At 49.0% G+C, this 27069-nt stretch overlaps 13 protein-coding genes across 13 annotated transcripts; 8 read left to right on the plus strand and 5 right to left on the minus strand.

The window, feature by feature from the left end:
- Positions 1-451: 451 nt before the first annotated feature.
- On the plus strand, positions 452-1633 carry abnA (putative extracellular endo-1,5-alpha-L-arabinase; the record flags this gene model as incomplete). The annotated part of the gene is made up of 5 exons (XM_056955104.1): positions 452-519; positions 580-769; positions 822-1298; positions 1347-1432; positions 1498-1633. 5 exons carry the CDS (start codon positions 452-454, stop codon positions 1631-1633), a joined length of 957 nt encoding a protein of 318 aa, XP_056809438.1.
- A 299-nt stretch (positions 1634-1932) lies between these two features.
- N7506_005812 (Zn(II)2Cys6 transcription factor domain-containing protein) lies at positions 1933-2612 on the plus strand (the record flags this gene model as incomplete). The annotated part of the gene is made up of 3 exons (XM_056955105.1): positions 1933-1997; positions 2053-2089; positions 2160-2612. 3 exons carry the CDS (start codon positions 1933-1935, stop codon positions 2610-2612), a joined length of 555 nt encoding a protein of 184 aa, XP_056809439.1.
- Positions 2613-3400: 788 nt separating this feature from the next.
- Positions 3401-3957, plus strand: N7506_005813 (uncharacterized protein; the record flags this gene model as incomplete). The annotated part of the gene is made up of 2 exons (XM_056955106.1): positions 3401-3746; positions 3803-3957. The coding sequence occupies 2 exons, from the start codon at positions 3401-3403 to the stop codon at positions 3955-3957; spliced, it is 501 nt and encodes a 166-aa protein (XP_056809440.1).
- A 1215-nt stretch (positions 3958-5172) lies between these two features.
- On the plus strand, positions 5173-6241 carry N7506_005814 (uncharacterized protein; the record flags this gene model as incomplete). The annotated part of the gene is made up of 4 exons (XM_056955107.1): positions 5173-5560; positions 5658-5797; positions 5865-5904; positions 5973-6241. The coding sequence occupies 4 exons, from the start codon at positions 5173-5175 to the stop codon at positions 6239-6241; spliced, it is 837 nt and encodes a 278-aa protein (XP_056809441.1).
- Positions 6242-7041: 800 nt separating this feature from the next.
- On the plus strand, positions 7042-7407 carry N7506_005815 (uncharacterized protein; the record flags this gene model as incomplete). The annotated part of the gene is made up of 3 exons (XM_056955108.1): positions 7042-7147; positions 7204-7318; positions 7377-7407. 3 exons carry the CDS (start codon positions 7042-7044, stop codon positions 7405-7407), a joined length of 252 nt encoding a protein of 83 aa, XP_056809442.1.
- Positions 7408-7628: 221 nt separating this feature from the next.
- Positions 7629-10114, minus strand: N7506_005816 (LipA and NB-ARC domain protein; the record flags this gene model as incomplete). Its single annotated transcript, XM_056955109.1, has 6 exons — positions 7629-9125; positions 9187-9393; positions 9494-9556; positions 9629-9691; positions 9757-10000; positions 10059-10114. Coding segments are annotated over 6 exons (2130 nt in total), but the record flags the coding sequence as incomplete, so codon positions are not given.
- Positions 10115-11051: 937 nt separating this feature from the next.
- N7506_005817 (putative integral membrane protein Pth11-like) lies at positions 11052-12307 on the minus strand (the record flags this gene model as incomplete). The annotated part of the gene is made up of 5 exons (XM_056955110.1): positions 11052-11329; positions 11390-11460; positions 11520-11893; positions 11943-12010; positions 12067-12307. 5 exons carry the CDS (start codon positions 12305-12307, stop codon positions 11052-11054), a joined length of 1032 nt encoding a protein of 343 aa, XP_056809444.1.
- A 1498-nt stretch (positions 12308-13805) lies between these two features.
- N7506_005818 (tannase and feruloyl esterase) lies at positions 13806-15643 on the minus strand (the record flags this gene model as incomplete). Its single annotated transcript, XM_056955111.1, has 3 exons — positions 13806-14124; positions 14195-15259; positions 15327-15643. The coding sequence occupies 3 exons, from the start codon at positions 15641-15643 to the stop codon at positions 13806-13808; spliced, it is 1701 nt and encodes a 566-aa protein (XP_056809445.1).
- Positions 15644-16813: 1170 nt separating this feature from the next.
- N7506_005819 (tannase subunit) lies at positions 16814-18614 on the plus strand (the record flags this gene model as incomplete). The annotated part of the gene is made up of 2 exons (XM_056955112.1): positions 16814-17621; positions 17677-18614. 2 exons carry the CDS (start codon positions 16814-16816, stop codon positions 18612-18614), a joined length of 1746 nt encoding a protein of 581 aa, XP_056809446.1.
- Positions 18615-19136: 522 nt separating this feature from the next.
- On the plus strand, positions 19137-20106 carry N7506_005820 (uncharacterized protein; the record flags this gene model as incomplete). The annotated part of the gene is made up of 3 exons (XM_056955113.1): positions 19137-19167; positions 19225-19683; positions 19748-20106. The coding sequence occupies 3 exons, from the start codon at positions 19137-19139 to the stop codon at positions 20104-20106; spliced, it is 849 nt and encodes a 282-aa protein (XP_056809447.1).
- A 693-nt stretch (positions 20107-20799) lies between these two features.
- Positions 20800-22251, minus strand: N7506_005821 (Zn(II)2Cys6 transcription factor domain-containing protein; the record flags this gene model as incomplete). Its single annotated transcript, XM_056955114.1, is given in 2 exon segments — positions 20800-21616; positions 21635-22251. Coding segments are annotated over 2 exon segments (1434 nt in total), but the record flags the coding sequence as incomplete, so codon positions are not given.
- A 227-nt stretch (positions 22252-22478) lies between these two features.
- Positions 22479-23353, minus strand: N7506_005822 (uncharacterized protein; the record flags this gene model as incomplete). The annotated part of the gene is made up of 2 exons (XM_056955115.1): positions 22479-23137; positions 23203-23353. 2 exons carry the CDS (start codon positions 23351-23353, stop codon positions 22479-22481), a joined length of 810 nt encoding a protein of 269 aa, XP_056809449.1.
- Positions 23354-25384: 2031 nt separating this feature from the next.
- N7506_005823 (glycoside hydrolase family 18 protein) lies at positions 25385-26990 on the plus strand (the record flags this gene model as incomplete). Its single annotated transcript, XM_056955116.1, has 7 exons — positions 25385-25423; positions 25536-25636; positions 25695-25948; positions 26011-26040; positions 26101-26150; positions 26199-26259; positions 26326-26990. The coding sequence occupies 7 exons, from the start codon at positions 25385-25387 to the stop codon at positions 26988-26990; spliced, it is 1200 nt and encodes a 399-aa protein (XP_056809450.1).
- Between the last annotated feature and the right edge of the window lie 79 nt (positions 26991-27069).

Below are 27069 nucleotides of genomic sequence, written 5' to 3' on the forward strand. Positions count from 1 at the left end.
ACACCAGCACAAATAATTATGAACTATCTCATGCCATGGCTTGCTGACTGCTGGAAAGTCGAGTTTCGATTTTCATATGTGTAGACACGACGCCCGCGGGTTTCAAAGGCAACCCACCGAGACTTAGCCTGTTTCGGGTCGCATGGTGGCGCCTGCACCTAGTGTTTGCAAATCCCACCAGTCGGTACTTTATTCACACTGGGATTTTAGGCGAGCTTCTCCATGCCCATTATTCCGTCCCTGGTCCGTAAGAGGAAAACATCCGTGGTCTGCCCTCCTACCAAGCACCGAATGTTCCGCCCGTGCCAAATTGAGAGACCCCCTCAGCAGGTTTCCACGAGTCATATTTGATCCCCTTTATGGATATGAAGTGCCTATAAGAATTCTTGCGGCTGTTGGTAAGGAGTAAAACCGCAATAGTTCTGCTTCGACTCAACCGTCAGTCTTCAACATGTATAAAATTGTCCCATGGGTGCTTTTTGCGGCTCTCGCAAAAGGATATGCAAATCCTGGAACTTGGTATTGAAAAATCATCTCTTTCTATACTGCATGGATCACTGATTATATCCTAACCGCTAGCTCGGGGGCCTGCAATGTACATGATCCGGCAGTCGTTCAAAGAGCCTCCGACAAGCGCTATTTCCGGTTTTCCACCGGCAACAAGATTTCGTATGCCAGTGCTTCTTCCATCAACGGCCCTTGGACTACCATTGGATCTATGTTGCCCGATGGATCCTCAATTGACCTTGTCGGAAACACTGATCTCTGGGTAAGGGACTGAATGAGATCCTTGTATGACTTCGTCCTAACTCCTTTACCAGGCCCCCGATGCTCAACTAGTGAATGGTCTTTATCATGTCTACTACAGCGTCTCTTCGTTTGGCTCGCAGAACTCGGCCATCGGGCTGGCCACATCCGTCACAATGGAGTCCGGGTCTTGGACAGACCGCGGAAGCACGGGTATCTCTTCTTCGTCCTCCAAGAGCTACAATGCTATTGATGGCAATCTTCTCAACGATGACGGTACTTATTACATGAATTTCGGCTCTTTTTGGCACGATATCTACCAAGCTCCCATGAACTCGGCCGCTACAAAGGTGGCGTCTTCCTCCTACAATATCGCCTATGATCCCTCTGGTACACATGCCGTGGAGGGAGCATACATGTACAAGTATGGAAGCTACTACTATCTCTTTTACTCTGCTGGCACCTGCTGTGGCTATGATACATCTCGTCCAGCCAGTGGGCAGGAGTACAAAATTAAAGTCTGCCGTTCATCGTCGGCGACCAGCGGATTTGTAGGTTTCCCCAGGGTACTTCTTGACTCACGCTGACCCTTTCTACAGGTCGACAAGGCTGGTACGGCTTGCACCAATGGAGGTGGCACTGTCGTTCTAGAAAGCCATGGTAACGTTTATGGACCTGGCGGGCAGTAAGTTATTCTCAAATCGGCAAAGTGGAAAATGTGGCCCCATTCTTAACAACCTTCGTGTTTAGGGGTGTCTTCACTGATTCTAGCCTCGGCCCAGTTCTTTACTACCACTACGTCGATACTACCATTGGCTACGCGGATGGCCAAAAGTTGTTTGGGTGGAACCAGATCGATTTCTCCAGCGGGTGGCCCGTTGTGTAAATTCAACCGGTCAACAAATTGTGCTTTTGAAGGGGGTGAGGCGGAAGGCGATCGGCGGCAGGCAGATGGTGATCCCATGTTATGACTGCAAGCGCCAGCAATTTGAATGGATGAGAAAAAGAGATGGGTCCAGAATTTCAGGTACGAATGTAAATTCGGGAGACAGTAGAACGTAGAAGTACGAGTACGGAGTAGCCAAAGTGGTTTAAGGATCGTCTCGAGGTCGCGTCTTGGCAGTCTTGGCGTTGGACCCGACACTCGTGCCGAATCTTCTTTCTTCTCCGCTTGACGCATTGCCAATGACGGGGCCTACTCGGCAGAAACGCAAGTCCAGAAGCCGTGGCCTCCGTGCCACAACGGGATGGTATGTATCTTTTGAAGGTCCACGGGTTGGAGATTTGATTACTCACCTCGTCCAGTCTCATCTGCAAGCGCCGCCACGTGAAATGTGATGAGGTGCGTCCCTCCACGCAGCTCACAAAACGATCCTCTAAAAATGATCATCTAACTCTCAATTGCAATCTAGGCGCAACCACAATGTGGGCCATGTGTTAAAGGCAACCGACCATGCGTCTATGTGTCAAGAGAGTCGTCCACCGGTCCGCACCCCGAGTATGGAGAAGCGATCCACTCACCCGCCAACGTGCATGCTCCTCTTCAGGTTTTAGTTGACGCATGCCAACAAGAGCAAGATCTCGATCGATCTAATGCGGTCAGTTCAACTGCGTCACCCTCCGTGGCACCTACCCTTGGGAGTCCCGCGTACCTCCCTCACTCCGAGCCGCCCCATGGATCCGTTCTGTCGCCGGGGACAGAGGTCTCTGTGACTCCCAGCAGAGGGGCACCACTCAGCTGGTTCGAGCTCCTCGCCAGGGATGCGGCAAATGCAGACACTGGCTTTTGTTATCGCCTCCACATAGGTTACCACGGACACCCGAGGGTGGACAAACCACGAATCCGCAACACAGCAAAAATTTGAGGCCGCGCAGTTGGAGGGAGCGTGAAAGCTTTGAGGCTGCAGCCTTTCCACGAGTTTCCGGAATCGAAGCCCGGCACATTCTCACCATTGAAGCCGAGGCTTCTCTACCGGATAACCCTTCATCGTGGACAACTTCTTCACCTATCCCCCTGTCAGATCTTGAACGACACATTTTCAATCACTTCATTGGTCATTCGAGTCAATGGCTTGATTTCTACGATCCTATCAAACAATTCTCAACCACTGTACCACATCTCGCGTTGCACAATCCTGGACTGATGAAAGCGTTGCTTGCTTTCACCGCGCGACATATATCTCTTGGCCCCGGTCGTGAAGCCCCCCCTGCAATCTCGACCGTCAGCACAGTCCCTCGCAGTCGATCGCAATGCGGCTGTGGAATACTATTACGAAACATTGCACTACCTGAATCAGGCAATGCAGTACCCGTCTTACGCACGAAGCCATGAGTTAGTAGCTACCGCGTTGTTGATCAGCGCTTACTAGATGCTTGATGGATCCAATCAAGACTGGGAGAGACACTTGAAAGGTGTTTTTGGATCCAACGGTTTCAGGACAATGACGGGGAGTCCGGGGGTCTCAGACAGGCCGTTTGGTGGGCCTGGACTCGACAAGATGTCTGGGTGGCAATGCGCGAAAAACGGCGAATATTCAGCTTTTGGTAACCTAAAAAGCAGCTGTCCGTTCTCACGGGCCCCGAACTGGCTATGAGGGCCACATGGCTCCTCGGGCAGTGTGTGAACTATGCATCCAGGGAAGAGAGGGACACAATGGATATGCCTCGTCGTCTTGAAAGAGGCAGTGAACTGCTTTACATGCTACAGCAATGGCACGAACATCTACCCCACGAGTTCAATGCCCTTCCTACTGTCGCCGGTGCAGGCGTTTTTGCGCCTATCTGGGTTCATCCCCCGAACTACGCAGCTGCACTTCAGGCTCATAGCCTGGCCCGGATCTTGGTCATTCTTCATCGTCCATCATCTGGCAGTTTACAAGACCAAGGAGCTGCCCAGAAACTTCTCACGTTTTCTGTAAATACCATTTGTGGTATAGCGAGCGCGATAGATCCTGAGGATACTACCTCTAGTCTTAGCACCTTGCCTTTCATCTTCGGGGGTAATTTGTCCCAATCCTTCATATGCAACATCAAGTCTGACTTTCACTTCTATCAGCGGGAATGTGCGTGTATAGCCCACATGAAAGATTGGCACTCTTGGACCTCCTAGATCTTCACCAGCAACGAGTACGATGGCCTTTGACATCGCTACGGAAAGAGCTTGAGCTCGAATACGCTAAAGATCATTATTCCGATTTCGCTGAAAGATGACCCACTCGCACTTCAAATCCCCGCAAACTTTGCTTGACAAGAGTATGGTCGACATCTCACGCGCGAAAGTTGTGTGCAAGCTACCCGGTCAGGGATGTATGTCACAAAGGAATTTTCTAAACATTAGCTCCGAAAGCAGCTGGGTGGGTGCCATCTCGGTGTAATTTGCGACTGACCCGCGAGCGCGCTTGTCTTGGGGAGACATGCAAACCGCTAACATCAAGGCCACTGCTACCAAAATCGCCGACATGGTTGGGGATCCCATGATATAACCAGGACAACTCTTCCATGGGGAAAAGACACAGAGGGTCATAGTCAGGCTACGGGAATATTTGGCGATCTCAGAAACTGAGTCCGACACAGACCCATATGATCAAGCGACGCTCCCTGGCGTATTGATGACATCTAAGCTCACCTGTCGAGCCTCTGGGCTTCTGGGCAGCAAATCCAGATGAAGCATATGTACGACAACTTCCCCCGGTTAGGCCCATCACCCGGTCCCCGTCACCTTGGAAGAACTACATGGGAGAACATGAATATGGAATTGTGTAAGTATTCATTCCCGAGGTCCATGGAGATATATCTTCTTGGTTCCAATATCAAAACCACCAGTGGTCTTCGCGACCTATTGTATTCAACTATTCCCCGGGGTCAGAAAACGATTTATATAAATTATATCGTCGGCAACAGGGTGAGCTCAATATTTTTCATAAACCTCTTCCAAGGCTCTGCCTCGGATTTTGGGAAGGAATGCATGTGCGTTCGTACATGGCGACATATTTCATATTTAGTCTGCTTGCAAGATCTATCGGCGTCGATCTGGTATCCCAGGTCTAACGGGACGTCCCGAGGTCGATGACCAGCATGACACATACAGTTGAAAAGTGTTCACCCGTAGACCCTCCCGCAAGCTGCCGTGGTTTCCCCGCAACTGCGTATGTGGGATTGGCCTCGTGACGAGGTAGGCGAAGAACCGGGGTCCGTCGGGTCTTTGTTTAGTCTTTTTTAGTCTACTGCCTCGAGCCGAACGTTCTCCACATCTTTAGCCGCGAACTGCTAGCTCACATGCAAATGTGGCAGGAGGGGACCGATCGTCTGCTAGTGGAGCACATTTGATCAGTGTCTGTCTTCCCATATGAGAAGATTATACCGCCCACAGTCCTCAGTGCACCTGATCTTTCTCTTAGAGACACTGGGATTATATTGCCTCTGACCATGCTTCCTGGTGGATCTCAACAGGTCGTGGCTGACGTGACCGACGTGGCCGACGGTACCGAAGCCCAGCCTTCCACTTCACATCGAAGCACTATGCCAGACGACGATTTCAACTGGCAAATAACATTAGCTCGCAAGGTAGTTGCCATCACTGGAGCTAATCGTGGTATTGGGCTCGGTATCGCGGAAGTTTGCCTCTCGAATTCCGCCAGCATGGTCTACTCTCTAGACCTGATGCAGCCGGGAGAAGAATTTGCCAGCTTGCAAAAGAAATACCCCAACTTGCAATTCATCCAGACTGATGTCACATCGGAGGAGAGTGTAGAAAACGCTGTCGACGAAGTCGTGAAGAGCACTGGTCGCATTGACGGCTTGGTGGCCAACGCTGGTATGACCAAACATCAACCTGCGCTTGCTTGACTTTGAGCGACCTGACCTCGAGAAGCTGTTCAACCTCAATGTGTGTTCCCTTGGACTATGACAAGCTTTATCCCCCGTTCTGACTCCGGCACAGGTGTTCGGTGCTTATTTCTGCGCGCAAACCGCGGCTCGTAAATTCATTGAACTTGGAATCAAGGGCTCTATTGTGATGACATTCAGTATGACTTCTTACCGACCGAATCGGGTAAGTCTGCAACCAATAAGGGCAGAGGCCAGGGTCCAAATCAAAGCTCATGAGGTATAATCTATAGGCTGCACCTTCTGCCCCGTATGGAGCCACCAAGGCCGCTGGTAAGCGTTCCTTCGTCTATTATCCTGGTATGCTCCATGCCTTTTCTGACCTTATTGTGTTCCTGTAGTGCGGAATATGTGCCACACCCTCGCTATGGAATGGAGCGAACATGGCATTCGCGTGAATAGTATATCCCCCGGTTTCGTACGGACAGCCATGACTTATTATGTGGAGAAGGCAGCCGACTGGGATCTCAAAATGCAGTATTATGGTGGTATGCCGCGTTTGGCGGACCCTCGCGAGTTGGGCGGAGCATATGTGTACCTTCTCAGTGATGCAAGCTCGTATACCACCGGAATCGATATCCCAATCGCGGGGATTGTCGGGGCGTGGTGAAGAACGGTGTGATGTGTTCCCATGGATTCTGTTGGGTTAGAGTGGGTGTGTCAAGTTCCGTGCACCTGGTTTGGGTCCACCAAAGACTATCAATATCAGGACGGTGGTATGTTGTTGAAATGTGAAACCACTGTTAGAGCAAGTCACATCTTCCACGGCATTGACTGCATGCTTTTGAGGACGGATTGAATATTTTCCCTGGAGGAGTCTGTGCAGCGGTTTGAATCCCACTCCAGCAGAGGCATATGATGATAAAAAAAATGAAATTGAATCAGCTGAACCCAGAGTGAAAGAGACCGACCCATAAACCTTGGGGAAAGACAAGGCCAAGTGATTTGACTTGGGAGTCGGGACCCCGCCGTAAGCTGGAAACAATTGCGGCCTTAGTGCCTTAGAGCCTTAGAGCCTTGCAATCTTGGTGCCTTGCAGCCTTAATGCCCCACATGTTTCAACTCCTGCCTGAGGCCGCAAATGACATCGTTGATGACATCATGTGAAATCGAGATCAAGTAAGATCGAGATCTGCGCATGACCTCAGAGCCCCGCCGCAACCAACCATTCGTACCATCAGTCCACAACCGCCGGCCTATCGTGAGCCTGCATATTGATTGAGGCGCTTGGGACTAACTCGAGCGGGGGTACTCCCACCGTGATCCGAGCGCAATGACGATGGCACTTTATCTTGCGAATCGTGCACATCGGCTGCAGACATACATATAAAGGGACGATCCTTTGGTCATCCCACATTCCCTCATCAATATACCAACTCCCTATCAACACCGCATCCACAAATATCTAAAATGGACAAACTCTCTGGTCTCGCCTCCAAGCTCAGCGGCAAGGGCTCAAGCTCAAGCTCCGGCTCCAACTCCGGTGCCCAGGGCCAAGAAGACTATGTCGACAAGGGTATGTCGAAATTCCTGGCACACTGGGTGGGTCCTTGAAGCTGACTACCACTACAGGGCTTAATGCCGTCGAGAAGAAGTTCGGCGGGGGCAAGGTTGATCCCGCAAAGATGCGCTCTACCAATGAGAAGATCACCGACACTGGCCGCGAGCAGTTTGAGAAAGCCACCGGGTGCGTCTCTTGCACCGTTTTATGATTTTTTGCAGTACTAATCATTTTCCTCCTGCAGAAAGAAGGTTCCCGGCAAGATCTCGAACTAATCTGCTCCCGGCGATCGACGGACCGACCATGCACCTCGGACAGACTGTTTGACGTGGTTTGTGTTTGATCTTTGGCAATACTGCCATGATACCCATCAACAACGATAATGAATTTGGATAACATAATGGAATGATTCAAAGAAAATTCAATACACTGTATGCGCCACGTACAAGGACATTTGATACGTTTCAACATATCATCGTTCGAGCCTGCACCAGTCTCAGTATCGCTGGTGCTGCAAGGCGGAAAGAATGCCACCTAGCCCTGATCCACGACCCCGACGCGTATACATTGTGTTGGCCCTACACAGCTGGAGAAAGCTGTCAATCCTCTCAACCGGTTTCTGATCACCTCCACGCGCCCCTTCAACTATGCGCTCGTAGTAGGTTTGAGCGGACTCGTAGTCTTTAGCTTTGAAGTGCATGTTCGCCAGCATCTCTAATATGGCTTGCGTCTCTGGGTTACCTTTGCCTTTCCGGCTTTCAATCCAGTTCAGACATCGGATCAACCAGGGATAAGCCTCTGACGCGTCATGGTCGAAAGCAAAAGCACTTTGTTGAACGTACATGAGGCCGATGTTTCCCACCACCCCTATTGTCAGTGGATGGTCGGGTCCAAGCGACTCCTCTGCACTCGCCAACGCCCGTCGAAGTGTTTCTGATGCCTCTATGCTTTGCTGTACAAAGCTGAGAGCTCGGCCATACAGACAGAGAGCACGAATTGTTTCCGGATGGCTGTTCCCCAGGGCTGTTTGAAGTTCCTCGTGGATCTTCTGCAACATCTCCACGGCTTGTTGCACGTCTTGTTGGAATCGCATGACAATAAGTGTAGTTGAATCCCCGGCTTGATTGCTGACGACGTAATTCAAAGTATTCAATGCGGAACTGAAAACGCGAATGTGTGTTTCACCGAGAAGATTTTTCAGAGAGTTTGTCAGTTTCTCTGCGGTCATGACAGCTTTTTCTCGGCGGCCCATTGCATTGTATGTCATTGCTAGTCGCCTCCGTGTCTCACAGATATCCAGATGCTCCTCGCCAATGTTCATTTGCTGACGTGCCAATACGTTGGCGCCAACTGATTCAGCCTCTTGATACTTGCCTTGTTGACATAGGACCTCTGATATCAGACTTTCAGTCTTCATCGTCAGTGGATGCTTGGGTCCGAAGACGCGCTGGGAGTTATCCGACACCCATTGGCACCATTCATGAGACTTTTCCAGGAATGTGCTTTCTAGCTCCACTTCCGCTAGATTATATGCCACTGCAAGAGTGCCAAAATGATCTGGACCAAGTGTTCGTAGATGTTCTTGAAAGATCTCATATTCGATTGTTCTGGCCTCATCCCAGCGCGCCAAATTCTTGAGTTCCGCGGACTTGACAGATCGCGCATCGTTATCCAGGGGTGTAAACATAGTTCCTGTTACCTTTTCCACTGAAGCAAGCGAGCGTGTCTGGTATGGAACACTGCTATTGGAATGGATGCGTGGCGGCAGCGGCGGCGGCGAAGGTCCTGGATTTTGCGCCATTGGCTGTGGGATAAACCCTTGCTCTGATAGAAGTGCTTGATTGACCAATTGTTTGATGTTTCCTTGAATCAAGCGGTACATGGGGCCGCGAGAGGCAACCTTACACATTTGTGAGTGATCAGCATCCAGTTTCAATTGCGTTTCACGCAGACCCGACAAGCCCAATACTGCTGACTCCTCATCAACAACAAGCTGACGATCATTAGTCCATGTGCGAGCCAAAATGCGGTCATATCAACCTAAGTATACTCACGTGGCTAATGGATGCTGGGCCAATACCTCCCAGCTGTACTTCTTTCCCTTCAATGAAGCTCACTACCCGATAATCCTCTAATTGGTGTCGAAAGCGATCTGTCATTTGGCGGGTAAAAAGGGAATTGTGTTCCAAGCAGTCCAGGAGATCATTGCTGGCATGCCCCTTTGATACGAAATGAGCGACGCGGGCTGCGATCTTTCCCAACTCTACAGCTTTTGCACCACTAGTTCATGAAACGAGTAAGCCATGAGGCAAGATAGCGTGGCAGTCAAATGCATTACCGATGGGGTGTCCCGAAGAACACAAGTCCTGAGGTAGCATTGCGAATGGAAGAATATTTCGGGTCTTCTTTGGCATTGAGGAGCGCCTATCAAGATTAAGAGGAGTTTCAGATGTCAGCCATTTCCAGCAATCGGACGCTCGTGGAATATGTCCCGACCTGCTTGATCACCAATCCGCCCAAGCTGTGTCCAACAAAGATCAATTTCGGCGGCATAGTACCCTGTTGGAACGGTCAGTGTAAATCTAGAGAAACAGAACAAACCCACGGAGTGTTCGGCTCTTTACCATGGTCGGACTGCGCTCCATGTCCAGCAAGTTCAGAAGTGTGTTTGCATGATCTTTGATGCTTGCTGTTGACATAGTCTGTGGGTTGGTAATATTCGAGTTGTACCCGTATACAAAAACCCGAGAATATTGAAGGTCTTGACCTAAAAGGTCCCTTGGCCAGAAGTTTCCGTTGCTGTGCGTCCATGTCTGAAATGGGTGATCATTGCGGCCGCTGGGGTTCAAGCCATGCACAAAAACAAAACTACCAAGTGATCGGATTTAGAGCAGTTTTGGCAAACAATGGGAATAACTGTTCTTACTCGATTTTATGCGAAGTGACTGGAGAGAAAACTTCCTCCAGGAAAGGAAACTCGTAATCTGCTGAAGCCTAAAGAAACGCGCTGTTAGGATTCAGCTGTTCCGGTGGACTTCGATATCTGAATAGAGCCTGACCATTCTATACGCGCTTGTGCTTTGAAGTGAGGGAGAGATTCACAACAAAGTATGGATCAACCGGCAATCGGCCTTAAGAATTCAACGAACAGTCTGTGTAAAGAACAAGGAGAATGTACGGAATAGCCAGACAAAGGTAAGCTGAACGAATCTGGCGCAGGGGAGAGACTCAGGGGGTAGGTAGGAAATGACTACTCCGTACTTGCTTCCCAGCTACTCCGTATCGTCACAAATATCCTTCAGCAGGTATGGAATTTGTTGAAGACCCAATCATAGAAGGGTCAAAATATTCTCTTTCGATATGCAACCAATCGTACTGTGAGATAGATCTCGGTAAAAATTCCTCTAAGCAAAATTGTGGCTTTCGTCTTACTGGTTGTTTGCTTATTTACGATTCAGAACCTAGTACGGAGTAAGCGGGGTCATCCGATGGATGCACAACACGGGCTGTGAAGGCAAAATGATACTCAATAAGGCTAGATGTTGACGCCCCTCGCAAAGTGAAACCCTTGACGCCCGGCGCAAATCTTCACTCGTGATCTGCAACCTGAGTTATTAAAGACCCTGGGTGCACATGTCCTATTCCACTCATTTGGGGACAACATGATAATATCTTCGTTCTAGCCATCAGAATTGACATTCACAGCCTAGTAAAACATAAAAAACTTCAAGCGCATCAAAAAGGTGAAAAATTCGAGTTATTAAAGAAGGTATCAAAAAGTCTCACTTCAAAAAAATAAATGACCACGCCAAACCGACCATCCCACCTGACTCCCGCGTGTATCGCTATGCACGATCACGACTATGCCTCTCAATGGGAGATCGAGATCCATGAGGCTGAGAAAGCACAGATGATCTCCCTACTCTTTGTCACATTTGGTGTATTCATTGTATTGAGCCACCTTAATACCTTCATCGCCAAAAGAGCCACCGGGAGGCTTCTTGCGTGATGTGATTGTACTTCCGGATGTGTTTGATTCGACAAGAGTTTTTCCGGAGGTGTTGCTCGAAGAACGATACTGAGACCAGAAACCACGACGTCCCAACCTAAACAGAGGGCGGAGGTTGGGGAGACATGCGGCCGTGATTCCCACTGCTGCTTCAATGCAAGTCCATACGACAACAGGAACTTGGTTGTCTGAGATCTTTATTAGCAAAGAAGATTCAAGAGAGATATGACATCAGAACCAATACGCACAGGTGACATCGGGGCCAAGGTCAGCTAGTCGAATCATCGCCTGGAGTCGAAAAACGGAGAAGACCAAAGTTCTATCAAATAGACGTCAGCATGGTTTATAAACAATTGAGGATATTTGAATGACACTTACAAGCCACCAACAAGAAACACGCCGCAAAGGAGTGCTTTCTGGGACTTGGGAATCGGTAAGGACCACACGACATGCATGGGCATGATGAGAAGAATCAAGTCCGACAAGATGTTTGGGACTTGAATTCCGTAGTAGAACTTGTAAGGGTCAAGGCAAGCTCCTTCAACCGACTGGTCCCAAAATTTACTTGCGGGAATGCAGATCAGAGCACCAGCAACATAGACGCCCACGACCCAGAGACACACAAATCCAAACATTGCGTTTACCGCAAGGTTCATGGATCGAATTGCAAACAATCTCTTGTAAAGTGCCAAGATGGAAAACTTGATAAAAGCGATGCAGCCAGTATACACAAAGTTGTTCGAGTATCCGATCTAATCACAGTCAATGCAGGTACCCGACACGTGGAATGACGTTACTTACCTGTAAGTAAACAAGAACGTTCTTCGCTGGTATCATTGTGATATGTGATCCCAGCCCATTAAAAAGGACTAGTGCTACCATCAGCCTGAGAAAGTGGTAGTTTCGACCCAACACAGTCACTCACGGACAGTCACCCCAGCAGAGCATGAATACTTGAAGAAGAGAGCAATCAAGATCAGATAATCATCCAGAAATAGTTTGCTCCCAGTCATCTTTCTTGCCACGAGTCGAAGAGCAACGGCAAGAGTTGATAGGATGAAGGCAAAACAGAGCGCAATGGTAATAGATCGCCGCAATGCCTGATTGGGATGCTCAAAGTCCCCCGGCGTCCATGTGGCGCCCGAGGTATGCTGTGCAGAAGACATGACAAGCAGGCAAGTGGATCAGGTAGCTGCGAGATCAAGGTAAATCCAAATGAGAGAAATTAGTTGGTTTGGGATATTTGGAATCATTGTAGGGCTGCGCATGGCAGTCGTATTATACTTCAGAGATTCGGAATAGGAGAACCCCATCATCACGCATCCCAGACGTGTCATATCCTCCTTGGCCCTCGAAAATGCCGCGTCAAGATAACCAAATGAGTATAGATCACATTAAATGCAATCAAGGAGCTTCTTTCCTGCAAATAGCCAATACTAGGCCACACAGGCTTCAGTGCCGAACCAGGATGGCGGAACATTATGTGCGACTATCTCTTGGAAAACGCAATTTACTCAGAGTCGATGCCTAGCAGATCATAAATCATGTAAGTTCAATATGTGCTTTGGCCTAGAATCTTCGTCCTATCATTGAGATCCCAAGGAAACATTGTCCGACATGTCATGTTGTAGAAATGGATATATCCGTTTTCTCTGACACTACGGGATCCACTTTGCTGCATGATCTTTGACAAAACTTGATCTTCACAAAAGATGGTGTAATTATGTCAACACATTTTTATTTCCATAGTTATTGGGCTCTTTAGCACAAATTTCGTGGAAACTGGCAGGGATAAAGCCTTTCCACACAAAGTACTCCGTACAGAGCAAACAGTTCGAGGAATTGAGAGCCAAGAGTCCCCCTTGATTCCAAGCTTCCCAAGCAAGGGTTAAGCACAAAGCCCATGTTCCTCGGTCGCGGGGTACTCCGTACGGAACACAATTTTTCAAATTTGCCTTTCCCGAGAAATCGATATGTCGCACAGATGTTATGCTGAATATGGACCAGTGAATGACAGCTGTCTATCCTAAAACTGCCATGATCGCCCAATAATTGGGTCCGGTGTGTGCCGTTTGACACAATTTCCGTTGCCCCCCGCGTGAAGAGCTCAATGTATTGGTCAACAAAGCTCCCGGTGCTCCGTACTGAGCGCAAGCTCCACAGAAGCTCAGACTCGGGTTTCGGATGACCCTAACGTTCGTGCCACCCTCTAGGGAGCTGACCAGTGCCATTTTGGAGGGTCGCTACGGAGTACGGAGTAGATCTACATGAAGTTTACTCATCTCATGCATCTCGAGGTCCTGGCTTAAGATGGATCTACAGTCGTTTGCTTTTTTAAGTCTTTTGTGCAGAAATCTGATCTCAATCTCGTTACGCCGGACTCCGTACATAGTACGGAGTACCTTGCAACCCTTGGAGCTTGGAACGTTTCCCTATGGAGTACTCCGTACACAGATTCCCAAGGTCGCAAAGTCTAATGCGGAATTTACAAGTAATGAAGAGTCTCGGGACCCATGGGATGGAGATCCATCCCTATTCCACCTGGTACGGGTTACTCGTACGAATTATAGCGCACAGAGCACAGAGCACAACTCGGCGAGTTCCTGGCTGGTACTCCGCAATGAGCGCAAGATCATTATTCGCCAGGAACGACAGTCTGGGCTCCTAGAACAAAGTCTCGCATGACCAACTTGCCGCGTCGTTTGGTTCGTCCTTGCCATTGTGTTTGGCTTGGTATGGATAATGGCAGATGGGGCGTTGGCGCAGAACCTCGCTCGCACTCGTATCGTTTTTCCACTTGGTCGCGATGATGTCGTTAGGGGCCGTGCCATTCTCGACCCAGGCCATCATAGCTAGGACAATATCATGGTGCGCATCTCGGTACCCAGGGGTACTGTACGTTCCAGTGTTAATGGTTGCGGCTTGGTCAGGTCCGGCAAAATACCATGGGGCATTCACCTCGTCTGGAGTGGACAAACAATGCCTGTTGTTTCTCGAGTCGTCAGTACAGTGTAGTGTTTGGTTGTCAAAGGCAAGCATGATCAGCGACTTACTCCATCCCGGGAACAAGGAACAAACGATAAAAGTCGTCCATGTCAACTCCCTGGGGCTTCATGGCACTGGAGGCTTGATTGTAGTAGTAAATACTGGCATCCGGGGAGACGTAAGCGTCGGACATTCCGTGGTAGTGTAGGAATTTTCCACCGCGGTTGTAAAAATCGCTGATGTCAAATTTGTCGGCTGTTGCATTGCCAGGGTTCAGCCTGTCGGCCAACTCAACGGTCTTGTAGCTCAGATCTTCCCAAGTAAAGTCCTCCCCAAGACCCAGGATGTCTCGGGGATACCAATATTGTTGTTCAATTGTCGTATTTCTTCCAAGTCCGATATTCCCTAGTAACCAAGAGGCTTCGCTGCCAAGCCACATGTGCCCATAGACATATGTCTGGTTAACATCGACCCAATCATTGTAAAGCTTGAAAAGCGTGGACAGCTGTGGCGAAGTAAGGCACTCCCCAGTGATACTTGTCGCGTTGCAAGCTAGGGTATTGGGGTCGAAATTGCAACCCTGAGGGTCAGAGATTATAGAGTCAACCAATCCATCTTGCCCGTCGCATTGCTTGATTGCCTCTGCAGCAATAAGATCAAACGTTTTCTCTGGAATGGTGTGCGCCGAATCTGCTGGTGCTTGATAAACGGTTTGCTTCAAATTCCACAATTGCTGATGGGTCGTCCACCATGCTGGGGCTCCAGCAATAATGCCATCATAATCATCAGGGTACGTCTGAAGATTCTTCATGCCCTGGCGTCCCCCAGTAGAGCAGCCGTAGAAATAGTTGTATTTGGAAGGAGTGCCGTACCATTCGTTGATCAACAACTTGCCCAAGACGGTGGTACCGTGCCATGCTCTATAGCCCCAATCAATGACAGATTCCGGTCTATTAACCGCCCATGTACCAGCCGTGTCGATTCCAACATGACCCAAGTTGCTGGATAAAGTAGCAAATCCATAGTGTGTCCCAGTGCCCTGGTGAGGTACCTCGGTAAGCAATCGAACGGACAATGTTTGTGGGCCACGAACCATGTCAACCCAGTTGATTCCTCCTCCAGCGGCAGCAGAGCTTTTGAAAAGGTTAGAGCCTAAAAACACACCCGCCTAGTCGGCAAGCCCAAACAATCATCACGTACAGTAGACGTCCATTCCACTCATATGGCAATATGATGCCAACTAGGTAGCTTGAGCTTCCCTCAGATGCAACGCTGATTTGAACCGCACAAGATTCAGGAAGGTTCGTGGGAAACTCTGTCGATGAAGAGTAGTTCATTGGGTTGAGATATCCATTTGCAGGAACATAGGTAGCTGACTGCACGGTTGCATCGGTTCCATTGGTATTAATGAAGCTTTGAAAACGCTTGACGTTACAATCATCGGAAGAAAGGGGCTTTGTAGCAGCTATGCACCCCAACGAGACAAGCAAAACTGCAATTTTTTTAAAGGTCACCATTTTCAGTCCAGTAATGTGGATGAGAAACTCTTGCAGATGGAATTCCTCGGCTTAATCTGGACGCGTGGTGTTGATGTTTATAACCAATTTTCTTGGACAAACCACCATTTGGTGGCCGCGTCATGGTCAGGATTGGTAGTCGAGAAAGTTTCATCTGGAAAAACGATAGACTTGGTGTTGAACTGAACAAGAAATGATCTTCGTGTGTATCGCTCTCAGGGCCGGCCTCGAAGGGCTCAAATCAACAGATTTGCGACCGAAGTAAAGGACCCGTTCGAGAATCGGATTCTGCAAATAAACATTTTGTGGGGCCCGAAGTTTTCACTGCATATCTCGATGAGGTTTGAGTGCTTTACGGAGAAAGTTACCCCTAGCTAACCTCATTCTACGAGTACTCCGTACCGAGGACGGAGTGATTGTGGATCCCATTAGCTGGAAGGTTTGCGGAGACTAAGCCTCTTTAGGAAAGGTACAAAACAACTCCCGAAACTCCCGAGCTTCCCGCCGCCGCGAGAGCCTTGAAACCCTTTGATTGCTCGATCGAGCTCGGAATCACTTGAGCTAGAAGTGTACTCCGTGCAATGAGTTGGACTACAGCCCCTATGTGGGTGCTCCCCATTGAGCGAATCACCTGCAACCGGAGCTATGGACCGAGGACCTCAGGGGATCGGTGCTAAGTCCGAGCTACGCATACTCCGTACCTACTGCGACGGTACCAGGAGGCCAAACAAGCACAAGTCGGTTAAAACATTTTCCATTTGCTCGTCTTTTTCTGCGCTCTGATCTGATTTGCCCCAGGCTACCATTGTCACAGTTGCCTTTTCACTCACTCCATGGCCTTGTCTGACGCGTCGGTGAAGCTAAGATCCATCATGGGAGGCCCCACGGATGAGCGTTGAGTCCAACTCAGAGCCATCTGGCTTCTCAATTTGCCATTCTAGTTCATCGAGTATACCCCTTCATGCGTCACTCAAAAGAAAAAAAAGGAAGGCGTATGTATTAGCCCGTCTCGCTCCTGTGGCCCTGCTCCACTCACCTACCCGGTCTGGGAACACTTGCAAAACTCTCGGAGCGCCTCAGATACATTGCCTCGGAGCTATAAAGTTGATATTTCCATGGTCTCGTGAAAGAGACTAGGCACACATTCTTTGGAGTTTCTTTCTAATTCAAATGGCGAAGATTGGCTCCTTCGGTGTATTGGCCTTGGTAGTGATGGCCAAGGCCATGAAACTTGGTGATGTTTGCACATACTCTCATGCCCAAGAGGCCGTACCGAGCTGGAATTTGCTTCCAGGTATCAATATGACTGACTCGATCGTTACCGCCACCCCTGTTTACAACACCTCGGTTTCCAATGAGCCGTACTATCCTGATGCGACATTCGACTATTGCAACGTGACGATGACCTACTCCCATGACGGCAAGGACGATCAAGTTCTGCTCAATTTCTGGCTTCCTCCGCCCGAAAATTTCAAAAATCGCTGGGTGTCCACAGGCGGCTTTGGCTTTGCAATCAATGTCGAATCAACCCTCCCTGGTGGTATCATTTATGGTGCAGCCACTGGAAGAACGGACGGGGGCTTTGGAGGATTCGATACTTCGTTCGACGATGTGTTTCCTCTGATGAATGGGACCTCCAATCTGGATGCGCTGTACATGTTCGGATACCAGGCTCACCATGAGATGTCCTCCATTGGTAAAGCTTTTACCAAACGTTTCTACGGTATGACTCACTCGAGCAAACTATATGCATACTACCAAGGCTGCTCGGAGGGTGGTCGCGAAGGTTTCAGCCAAGTACAGCGCTTCCCTGAGGAGTGGGACGGTGCCGTCATCGGCGCCCCTGCTATTCGCTACGGTCAGCAACAGGTCAATCACTTGTTCCCGCAGGTGGCTCAAAAGACTGTGGGCTATATCCCACCGTATTGTGAGCTTCAAAAGATTGTCAACCTCACAATTTCTGCCTGTGATTCTCTTGGTAAGTCACCCATAATGGTATTCAACCCGATAAATCTAATATGCGGCATTCGCAGACGGAAAGAAGGACGGCGTTGTCAGTCGGACAGACCTTTGCAAGCTTCATTTTGACTTCGACTCGACTATCGGAAAAAGTTACAACTGTGCTGCTACCTCCGCAGTCAATATGAAGAAGAGACAGATGCCCGCTCCCGCCACCCCTACTCAAAATGGAACAGTCACGGCCGAAGGCGCTGCTCTTGCAAGGACAATCTACAATGGCCTTCATGACAGTGATGGTCGCCGTGCATACTTTTGGTACCAGCTTGGGTCGGAGATGTCGGATGCTGAAACGCAATATGACTTTGCCTCCGGAAAATGGGAAATCGATATCTCGGAGCTCGGCGGCGAGTGGGTGACACGCGGCCTGCAGCTTCTGGAGCTGGATAATCTCTCATCGCTCGAAGATGTCACCTACAACACCTTACGGGACTGGATGCTGGAGGGCTGGCAGCGCTATGAAGACGTCTTGCAAACCACTTGGCCCGATTTCCATCCATTTGAAGCAGCTGGTGGGAAGATCATTTCCTATCACGGGGAGTCAGATAACAGCATCCCCCCTGCCTCCTCCGTTCGCTTCCTTGAGTCTGTTCGGTCCATCATGTACTCAAACCTAACCTTCCAAGAAAGTACCGTTGCATTGAATGACTGGTTTCGATTGTTCCTGGTGCCGGGTGCCTCACACTGCAATACAAACAGTCTTCAACCGAATGCCCCGTTCCCGCAAACCAGTCTCGGGTCACTTATCGATTGGGTTGAACACAAGGAGATTCCCTCCACTCTTAATTCCACTGTTCTAAGTGGTGAGAACATGGGCGATCACCAGCAACTGTGTGCGTGGCCGTTGCGCCCTCTTTGGAAGAACAATGGCACGATCATGGACTGCGTCTTTCATCAGCAGTCCTTTGATACTTGGCTCTATGACCTCGATGCGTACACATTGCCGGTTTATTAATCTAATCTTTTCTGAAAAGATTGTGTAAGCATGGCACCTTTTTCAAGGTATTGTGCAGATAACATGATTATGGATTTTTCTTGGGACTTGTTTCTTGCGCAGTCTCAAGCTTCGATTCCGCTTCGTTTTTGACTTCGGGCTATGAAAACAGAATTAATAACTAGTTGAATAGAACTACGTTAGTCTACGTTAGTCACTGGCATGAATCATGCTGCGTTCTCCGATCTCTTGGAAAGATGATAGGTGACATCTTGCTGCACCGGCTCCACTAGTGGACCTTTGCTGAGTTGTTCAATGGGCCTCCGCCCCAATCGCCCGATACCATACGCAGTGGAATGTGAATAGTAGACCCATGGGCGGAGTCATTCTAATGCAATCTACCCAATGAAAATCAATCAAGCTTTGAATTCAGATGGCTGAGATTTAGCGTCAAGCCCTGGAGTCACACTTCCAAATCGTCCTCTAAAGTGTTCAAAGACCTGGCCTTTGACTTGGTTTCTCGCCTCATATTGACATTCCGAGATGACCAAAGTTGCTCTCATAACAGGTGGTAGTAAGTGGTTTTGGATCATCCAAACTTCGCGCTATCTACTAATCAAACTCGCAACAGCAAGTGGGATTGGGTTCGCGGTCGCCGAAGCTTTAGGCAAGACTGGGAACTGGCAAGTCAACATAATAGGTAGCAATGCAGAGAAAGGCGCACAAGCAGCAGCTTCGATTCCCAGCACCGCGTTCTACCAAGCCGACGTGAGCGACTATGACAACTTGGCTTCGGTCTTTGACCAAGTCTTTCGTGCCGGTCATCGTCTGGACTTTGTCTTCGTCAACGCCGGAATAGCTGAGTACGATGATTATTATTCCCAGCAACCAGACACCGGAATACCACCCAAGCCCGATCTTTCGCTTGTCGATGTCAACATGAGTGGGGCTCTGTATACCAGCTATCTGGCGATGCACTATTTCCGTCGTTCTCCAAGATCGACCGAGGGAGAAAGGAATTTGGTCTTTACCTCCAGTATTGGTGGGATCTATCCATGCGCGTTGACCCCAGTCTACTCCAGTACTAAGCGTACGTGATGATTATCCCCAAATTCACAAAAGGTCGCCACAACAGCTACCTAACCAGTCTCTAGATGCGCTCATTGGATACGTTCGGTCTACCGGCCAACGGCTGTGGGCTGAGGGTGTTAGGGTTAACGCCATTTGCCCCGGTGTTGTTCAGACTCCCCTCTTTGACAATGAAGCATTTGGCTCAATCTTTCCTGCAGAGGTGTGGATTGAAATCCATGTTGTGATTGACGTCGTGGTGCAACTTCTTTCAGGGGCTGAAATGGTGGACGGCAAAGGGATGCGCGTGGCTGGCGATGAGATGCACTCTAAAGCTCTTCAAATTTCCGGGAAGACCTTCTTCTTCATCGAGATGTCAGAGTTTCATGACAAAGCCGCGCGTCTCACATGGAAAGCTATGATGGGCGAGGGCTTGAACCTGTAGCAACACAATCCAAGCACTTCAACATCCTGTGTCAGGCTGAATGTCGCTTGATTTATCTCTTATCGAGAAGATTCTCATGAATAGAATCGTTTAGATCTGCCATATGAGTCAAATTGGACATTGGCTAGGAGTGCATGAAAACAAAAAGTTCCAAAGCTCCTTTCTGTGACCCTTGCAACTCCCCAAGGACAGGTCTTTCTTGTGGAACCAAGTAGCTTCCTGTAGACTCCTACAATTCCTACTTCCACAAAGAAAAGTGGTTGTTCATGAATTAATTAGAATCTTCAAGAATATGAAAATCATGCCTGCAATGGTCGACATCCCCAATCCCTAATTCTGAGGTCTGTTCACGGCTTAGCCAAGGCTTCCATTTCTCGACCAATCATGATGATTTGACGATTGGTTGGAGCCTTGGATGGACAGCCAAAAAGACATTTTCAAAAACAGTTACAAAGACAGTTAAAAAAAGGTCCCGAAATCGATGATAGCTCTCTTCCGTTACCAATCGAAATATGAGATTAAGCGAATACATAACTACGCCTGTGTATAAGCAACTATCGTCGTCTTTTTGGCCGCGGATGAGCGCGGCACTGAGGCTTGTCCGATATTCTTGATAATATCGCCCATGCTGAACCAATGAACCTGGCTCCCCTGGGCAGCGTCTTTTGCAGCCCATAGTGAGAACAGCATACTCTGAAATCGGATCCGCGACTGTTTGGAGAAGGTCACGACTATGTGGATTTTATCAAGCGCTACTGATCGCGCCTCGGCGTCAGTGATCTCAAAGCACGCTGTCAGATAGGCGAGTGATGTGCATGGTATTGAATGGCCCGTGAAGTGCAGCACTGTATCAAATTCCGCAATGATAGCTTTTGATAGAAGAATGGCCTCTGTATCGGATTCTCCAAATGGATGTTGAAGCCGATGAATGATAAGCAGGGCAGTCAAATGAAGAACCTTGGCCTGGGCGAGCATTGTAACAACCTCGCCCGGGGTGAAACGTTCGAGGAATTGCGGCGGTGGTGATGCTTTCCATCGGGCCAGGGATTCCTGCACCTTGTGCACCTGCTGAGCAGTTTGTACATCCATGGAGCCGCCAGTACGTCGAAGCAGATGATTGACTTTGCAGATGTCGTAAAAGTGGGCGAAGAGGGAGGAGGTGAGCCCAAGATATCGATCAATCACGTTCAAACGATCATTCTCATTGACTCGCAGCGTTGGTATTTCCGATGTAAGGAGACATTCAAAAGTTTCTGTACTGACAAGGCACATCAAGTAATCCATCACATCCGGTTCCATGGTTAAAAGAGAAGGATAAACCGGCTTCAGAAGAGCAAGGGTGTGGTGCGCTATGAGGAATGGCTGTCCATTGGCTACATGCATAGCGAATGTGATCATCGCTACACCAAGGACCAGCGCTGTTAGCAGATCCTGCTTGTCTGATATCTCCAGTGACCGTAGTTCCGAGACAGCCAGTGCTGCTCTCTGGTGCCCAACCTCAAGGCTCGTGCTTGTTTATTGGTCGTACTGGTCGCCGATTAGCACTGCAGCACAGGCGACTGCGGCGTTCTTGAGAGTGCGGGTTGGTCGTAGCATGTTTTGTACAAAGGAACGGTGGTGTGATTCATGGAAACTGGGTCCGATCAGATATTTGTCAAGTGGGGATGGTGCAGCGATTTCTTTCATCAGGTTGAGAAAGTGGCCTTCCCATTGATCTATCTCCGGGAAAAGTGCCGGGTTGCTCCCGAGCCCCTGGTTAAAGAAGGGCTGGCCGAGCTGGGGATATGCCGGTGGGAACCTCGCTGAGTTGACCGCAGCCAGACTTTGGGCTGGAAGACTGAGTCGTGAAGTGGGAAGTTCATAGGACAATCTGTCTGTAGCTCGTCGTCTTCGGCCGGCTTTGCCGAGACTGCGAGCGGTGCGACAATTTTGTTGTAGTCGGTGACACCTCTCGCATGGTGCCGTTGAATCCGAACGTCGGCACTTCTCCTTCAACCTGTGACATTGATCGCAGGCTCGCTTTGGGGTAAAAGAGGTCATCAGGGAGATGGTTGTGGTCTGTACAATCCCATTGTCTGAAAACCCCCGACGCTGTATGCAGGACTGAGATTGGTTGGCATCAGAAATCGGCTTCTTTTCACACATTTTGACAGTCCAACTCACCACACTCAAGACTCGACACCGATGATTCTATGAAAATGGGATGGTTTTCCTATTAATTTGTAGATGAGGGGAGAAGAAGGACAGAAGGCGATAAGCTCGGGTGGACCTGACTATTTCATACGCGCGACACACTATGTGGACATTTGCGGGGGGGCATCTTCAAAATCATCCATCTCTCTATAAGAAATATCCTCTTGTTTGCTCAACACTCATCTCGCAATATCCGAAACATTCTTAAACGCAATTTCTCTGCAAATCCCTGGCAAATAAAACACTCCCCAGGCCAGGAGAATGACGGCCGGTTGATAAAAGTCGAAAGCGTAATTAGGCCATTCAGTCACGGTCAAAAACCCCTCGGGTCCCATGCCGAGCTGTGTCAATCGCATCAAGCTTCGGCCAAGAGCAACAATTGAGATCGCCAGATCAAACAACTGGGCATAGTATTTCCAGTGCGCCATCCTCGGTGGATTGCTGGAAGGGGATCGCCCAAATCTGATCCTCCAGATGATACTGTCCCCTAAAACGGATAACCAAAACACCATTTGGCATACATAGCTTGCAGTGAGAATCTTCGTTGCAGTCTCGAGCAAAGCAACTCTATGGGTGACTGCAAGAATGACGGAGCCAACCATCTGAAGGAGAAGCAAAGCGGTGTTGATGATGAGGTATGTGGGTAATCTCAACGGCACGGGGATCGCACCCAGATTCTCGGAGTTCAAACAGCGCATCATCTTCACTTGCGTGACATTGACGGTAAACATGCAAAGGGTGGGCCCTAGCAGAAGCAGCACGTATTGAGCGCCATGGGCACCAAAACTACTGGGATCTTTGGAAGAATAAACTCGGGCTCCCAGTCCCATAGCCTGCACTGTTGGTTCAGATAGTTGTCAGCAGATGCAACGAAGTCTCTTATGATGGTCAGCCGTCACTTACTCAAAGCCCCTGCTAACATATATGTGCCATCCCATGCTCGGGTGTGGTATATGCGGACAAAATGGACAGCAAACAAAGCAAAGTAAAGCCCAACTCCAATAACTGCAGCAATCAAACTAGGCGTGTAGGGATAATAGTCATCTGAAGCCATTATCTGCAGTGAGGTTTTTTAACTATCAGGTAACAGTCTGGACCACGCAGTGGGAACTGTGGGAGTGAATGGCAACGAAGATATCCATGAAATATCGCAGGATCTGAGGCCTTTATAACAAGCTCGGTAAGTCTGAAAATAGCCTTGAACCATAATCAGCCACAAACTTGAAGATCTATACGCAGATGGAGTACCAAGTGAATGATCTACCACAACCTAAAACTCTTACCTACGAGCGTCATGTTTCAAATGGATTGATTGGTTGTTTGGTCGGGTCCGGGTTCGGGTTCGGGTTCGCAATCAGGCCTCCGGGTTCCTTGAATCCTTCCTAAACGCTCTTGTGAAGGTTCTAGCCCGACACCATTCACTTCTTCACTCGCCATTTTCAACAAATCAATCCAGCTAAAAACTGGGTTCTCCAATATTACGATGGTGATCTTTTGCACAAGAACCTCCAGAGCTGGAAATCCCATTTGGAAAGGCCGTTCATGTTGGAACTCGCCCTGTTTGGTACCGCTGGGTCTGCAAACATGCCAAGACTCCCAGGGCTCCAACCACAAGGGCTTCCTCAGGCTTCAGATAATGCCTGAGGCCAATGAACTGTATCAAGTTACGGCTTCTTCGGATCAATCAGGTGCCATGCAGGGTCTGTTCAAAAAATGGTGTCAAAATCTCTGTCTTTTATTACATGGATTCCAGTTCTTTTTGTCAGGGGCTGTAATCACATGATTTAGCTAGTAAAATAAATGGTGCAAACAATGCAAACAATACGTTCTCAGCTTCCTGGTCCGTGACAAAAACTAGGACCTCCGGATTCAGCGGTGTGCACAAATGACAACAATCCCATTCAATGAACATTATCACATATGATACTCCATGGTAGATGTTAGCTGCCTGGCACCTGAAAAAATATCAATACATGACAAGGCATGTATTTTCTTTGTTAGGCGAGGTATCACGCTTGGAACATTGATCATCTTAGGAAAGTTTCGAGAGAATATGGAGCACATAGTAATTATAGACACGAAGAGAAAAGTAGAATTGAAACAAAAGGAGAGGGGAGAACAGGAGCCATGGAAACTGGAAACCGAGCCCTTGTCTTACCTGTGCAGTACCTATACCTATGCTAGCCCTGGAGGTATGTGGGCAGCAAAATGAGAACAGACTTCACTCGGACTTCACTTGTTAGTCAACAATGTCATTGCACAAACTCGCACGTGAGCCTTAGAGATGAGGCTTGGTCGCCTGATAAAACTGCATGGAATGAGGAATGGATGATCATTCTCCCTCCATACGGAGTATTCGCTCCCTTGAATCGGGCGGGGCATGAATCACTTTTGGCAAGGTTCCATTCATGAATCATGGGGCAGGCACTAAGATTGCTGCTATAGTACTCTCTCACACGCACTTGAAACATAAATGAACTAAGAGTCATGAATAAACCAAGAGAGCGTGATTAAGGATCAATGGTACGGTTACAATAAGAAATTAGCCCAGGTGGCAGGTGAAGGTGTCACACTGCATGGTTAGGTTTAGGATATACTCCACGTTGTGGGTGGATAGTTCAGTATAAATATATCAATACAATCCCAACCTTGGAATTTAAACCCTCACAAACAGCAACGTGCAACAGTGCTTATATATCCTTCGACCTTTTCAAGGACAAACAATCTCAGGCACTGCTACTCTGTACCAAGACGAGTAATTTTGATAGCTCAGCCACATTGTCCTATCAATCACCGCCACATCTGACCCCTGATCACAGACGTGGGGTCGCTGTTATTTATAACCACGCCCAGCCACCTGAGTACGGAGTACGGAAGTCCACCATAATAGTTAGGCTGCAACATAAAGTACCCCTCCGTACCTCTTTGCATATCAACCTTGGAATTTAAGGCTTACAATTCCCTTCACACTCGAGAAACTGTGGCTTTTCACTGGAAGTCTATTGCTCCACTTACTACTTTTGTGGTGTTTGTGGCTGTTCTGGTGCAATACTCCAATTACATCTGTACTACGCAACCTGCAAAAATGTCTGAAATGAGATCTGTCGCCTACTTTGTGAACTGGGTATGTGTCCCTCTCAGTGCCAGTCAACTTTTTGATGCTTCGCGTGATCTATGTCCAAACTTGGGCAGATAAACACATGTGGAAGAGGTGATGCTGACGTATGCGGCATTAGGCGATCTATGGTCGCAACTACAATCCGCAGGATTTACCAGCGGGGAAATTGACCCATATCCTGTACTCGTTTGCCAATGTCCGCCCGGAGAGCGGCGAAGTGTGAGGCCAGCCCAACATGTCCCGAGGTCCTCCCATAGTCACTGACCTACAATGGTAGCTACCTGACCGACACTTGGTCCGACATTGAGAAGCACTACCCAACTGACTCTTGGAATGATGTGGGCACCAATGTGTATGGATGTGCCAAGCAGCTATTCCTTCTCAAGAAGCAAAATCGCAAGCTGAAGGTTTTGCTGTCGATTGGCGGTTGGACATATTCCGCCAATTTTGCCCAGCCTGCGAGCACCGACGAGGGTCGTACCGAGTTTGCCGAATCAGCAACCCGTCTGATTCTAGATCTCGGATTCGATGGTAAGCTGCATGACTCTGCATACATCTTTCCACGGATAGAATGCTAGCTAACTATTTTACAGGCCTCGATATCGATTGGGAATACCCTAAAGGTAAAGTGACTGATTTGTGCCGGCCAAAACAAAGTGCAGGCTGATCTCTCTTGTGTGCAGATGAAAATGAGGCCGAGAATCTTGTTCTTTTGCTTCAGAAATGTCGTGAGGTAGGCGTGCAACCAAGATTGTCCTATATCCCAGCTCACTTCGAATAGGTCCTGGACAGAGAGGCTGGACCCGATCGCCATTTCTACCTGACGATCGCTTGCCCTGCTGGTATGTTTGAATATGAAGCACAGGGAGCGCAGAGATGATTCCAGACCACCAGACTGACAGACGCAGGGCCCAGCAACTACGAAAAGATGAAGTTTCAAGAAATGACCCCGCTTCTGGACTTTTACAACCTGATGGCCTATGATTTTGCCGGAAGCTGGGACGCCAATGCTGGTCACCAGGCAAACCTCGTTCCCTCGAGCTCTAACCCTGCGTCCACGCCATTCTCCACCGATGCCGCTCTGAACTACTACATCAACGTCGGGGGCGTGCCGCCATCCAAAATCGTCATGGGCATGCCGCTATACGGACGTGCCTTCGAGAACACCGATGGACCTGGTGCCCCATTCTCGGGAGTCGGTCAAGGCAGTTGGGAGAATGGAGTGTGGGACTACAAGGCGCTACCAAGACCTGGAGCGGAAGAGCAGTTTGATGAGGAATCTGGCGCTTCATGGTGTTATGACGGTAGCTCGCGCACAATGGTTTCTTACGACACTCCCTATATGGCGCGGCTGAAAGCAGACTACATCCGCCAGCGTGGGCTGGGTGGTGGCATGTGGTGGGAAAGCAGTGGCGACAAGGGAGGCCGAGAAGCCAATGCGGCCGATGGCAGTCTGATCGGTATTTTTGTCGACGGCATCGGTGGCGAGGATGCCCTAGATCAGACGGAGAACGCCCTGAGTTACCCGGAGAGCAAATATGCCAATGTTCAGTCCGGTTTCCCGGACCAGTAGTCCAGTGACTGAGCTACAAGGCTGGAAGTACATACATTGCGGAATATAAACGAATTAACAACGTCCTACGTGTCGAAAT

The sequence above is a fragment of the Penicillium brevicompactum genome, assembly GCF_028827555.1.
Source record: "Penicillium brevicompactum strain IBT 35665 chromosome Unknown utg000005l_segment0_segment0, whole genome shotgun sequence".
NCBI lineage: Eukaryota > Fungi > Ascomycota > Eurotiomycetes > Eurotiales > Aspergillaceae > Penicillium > Penicillium brevicompactum.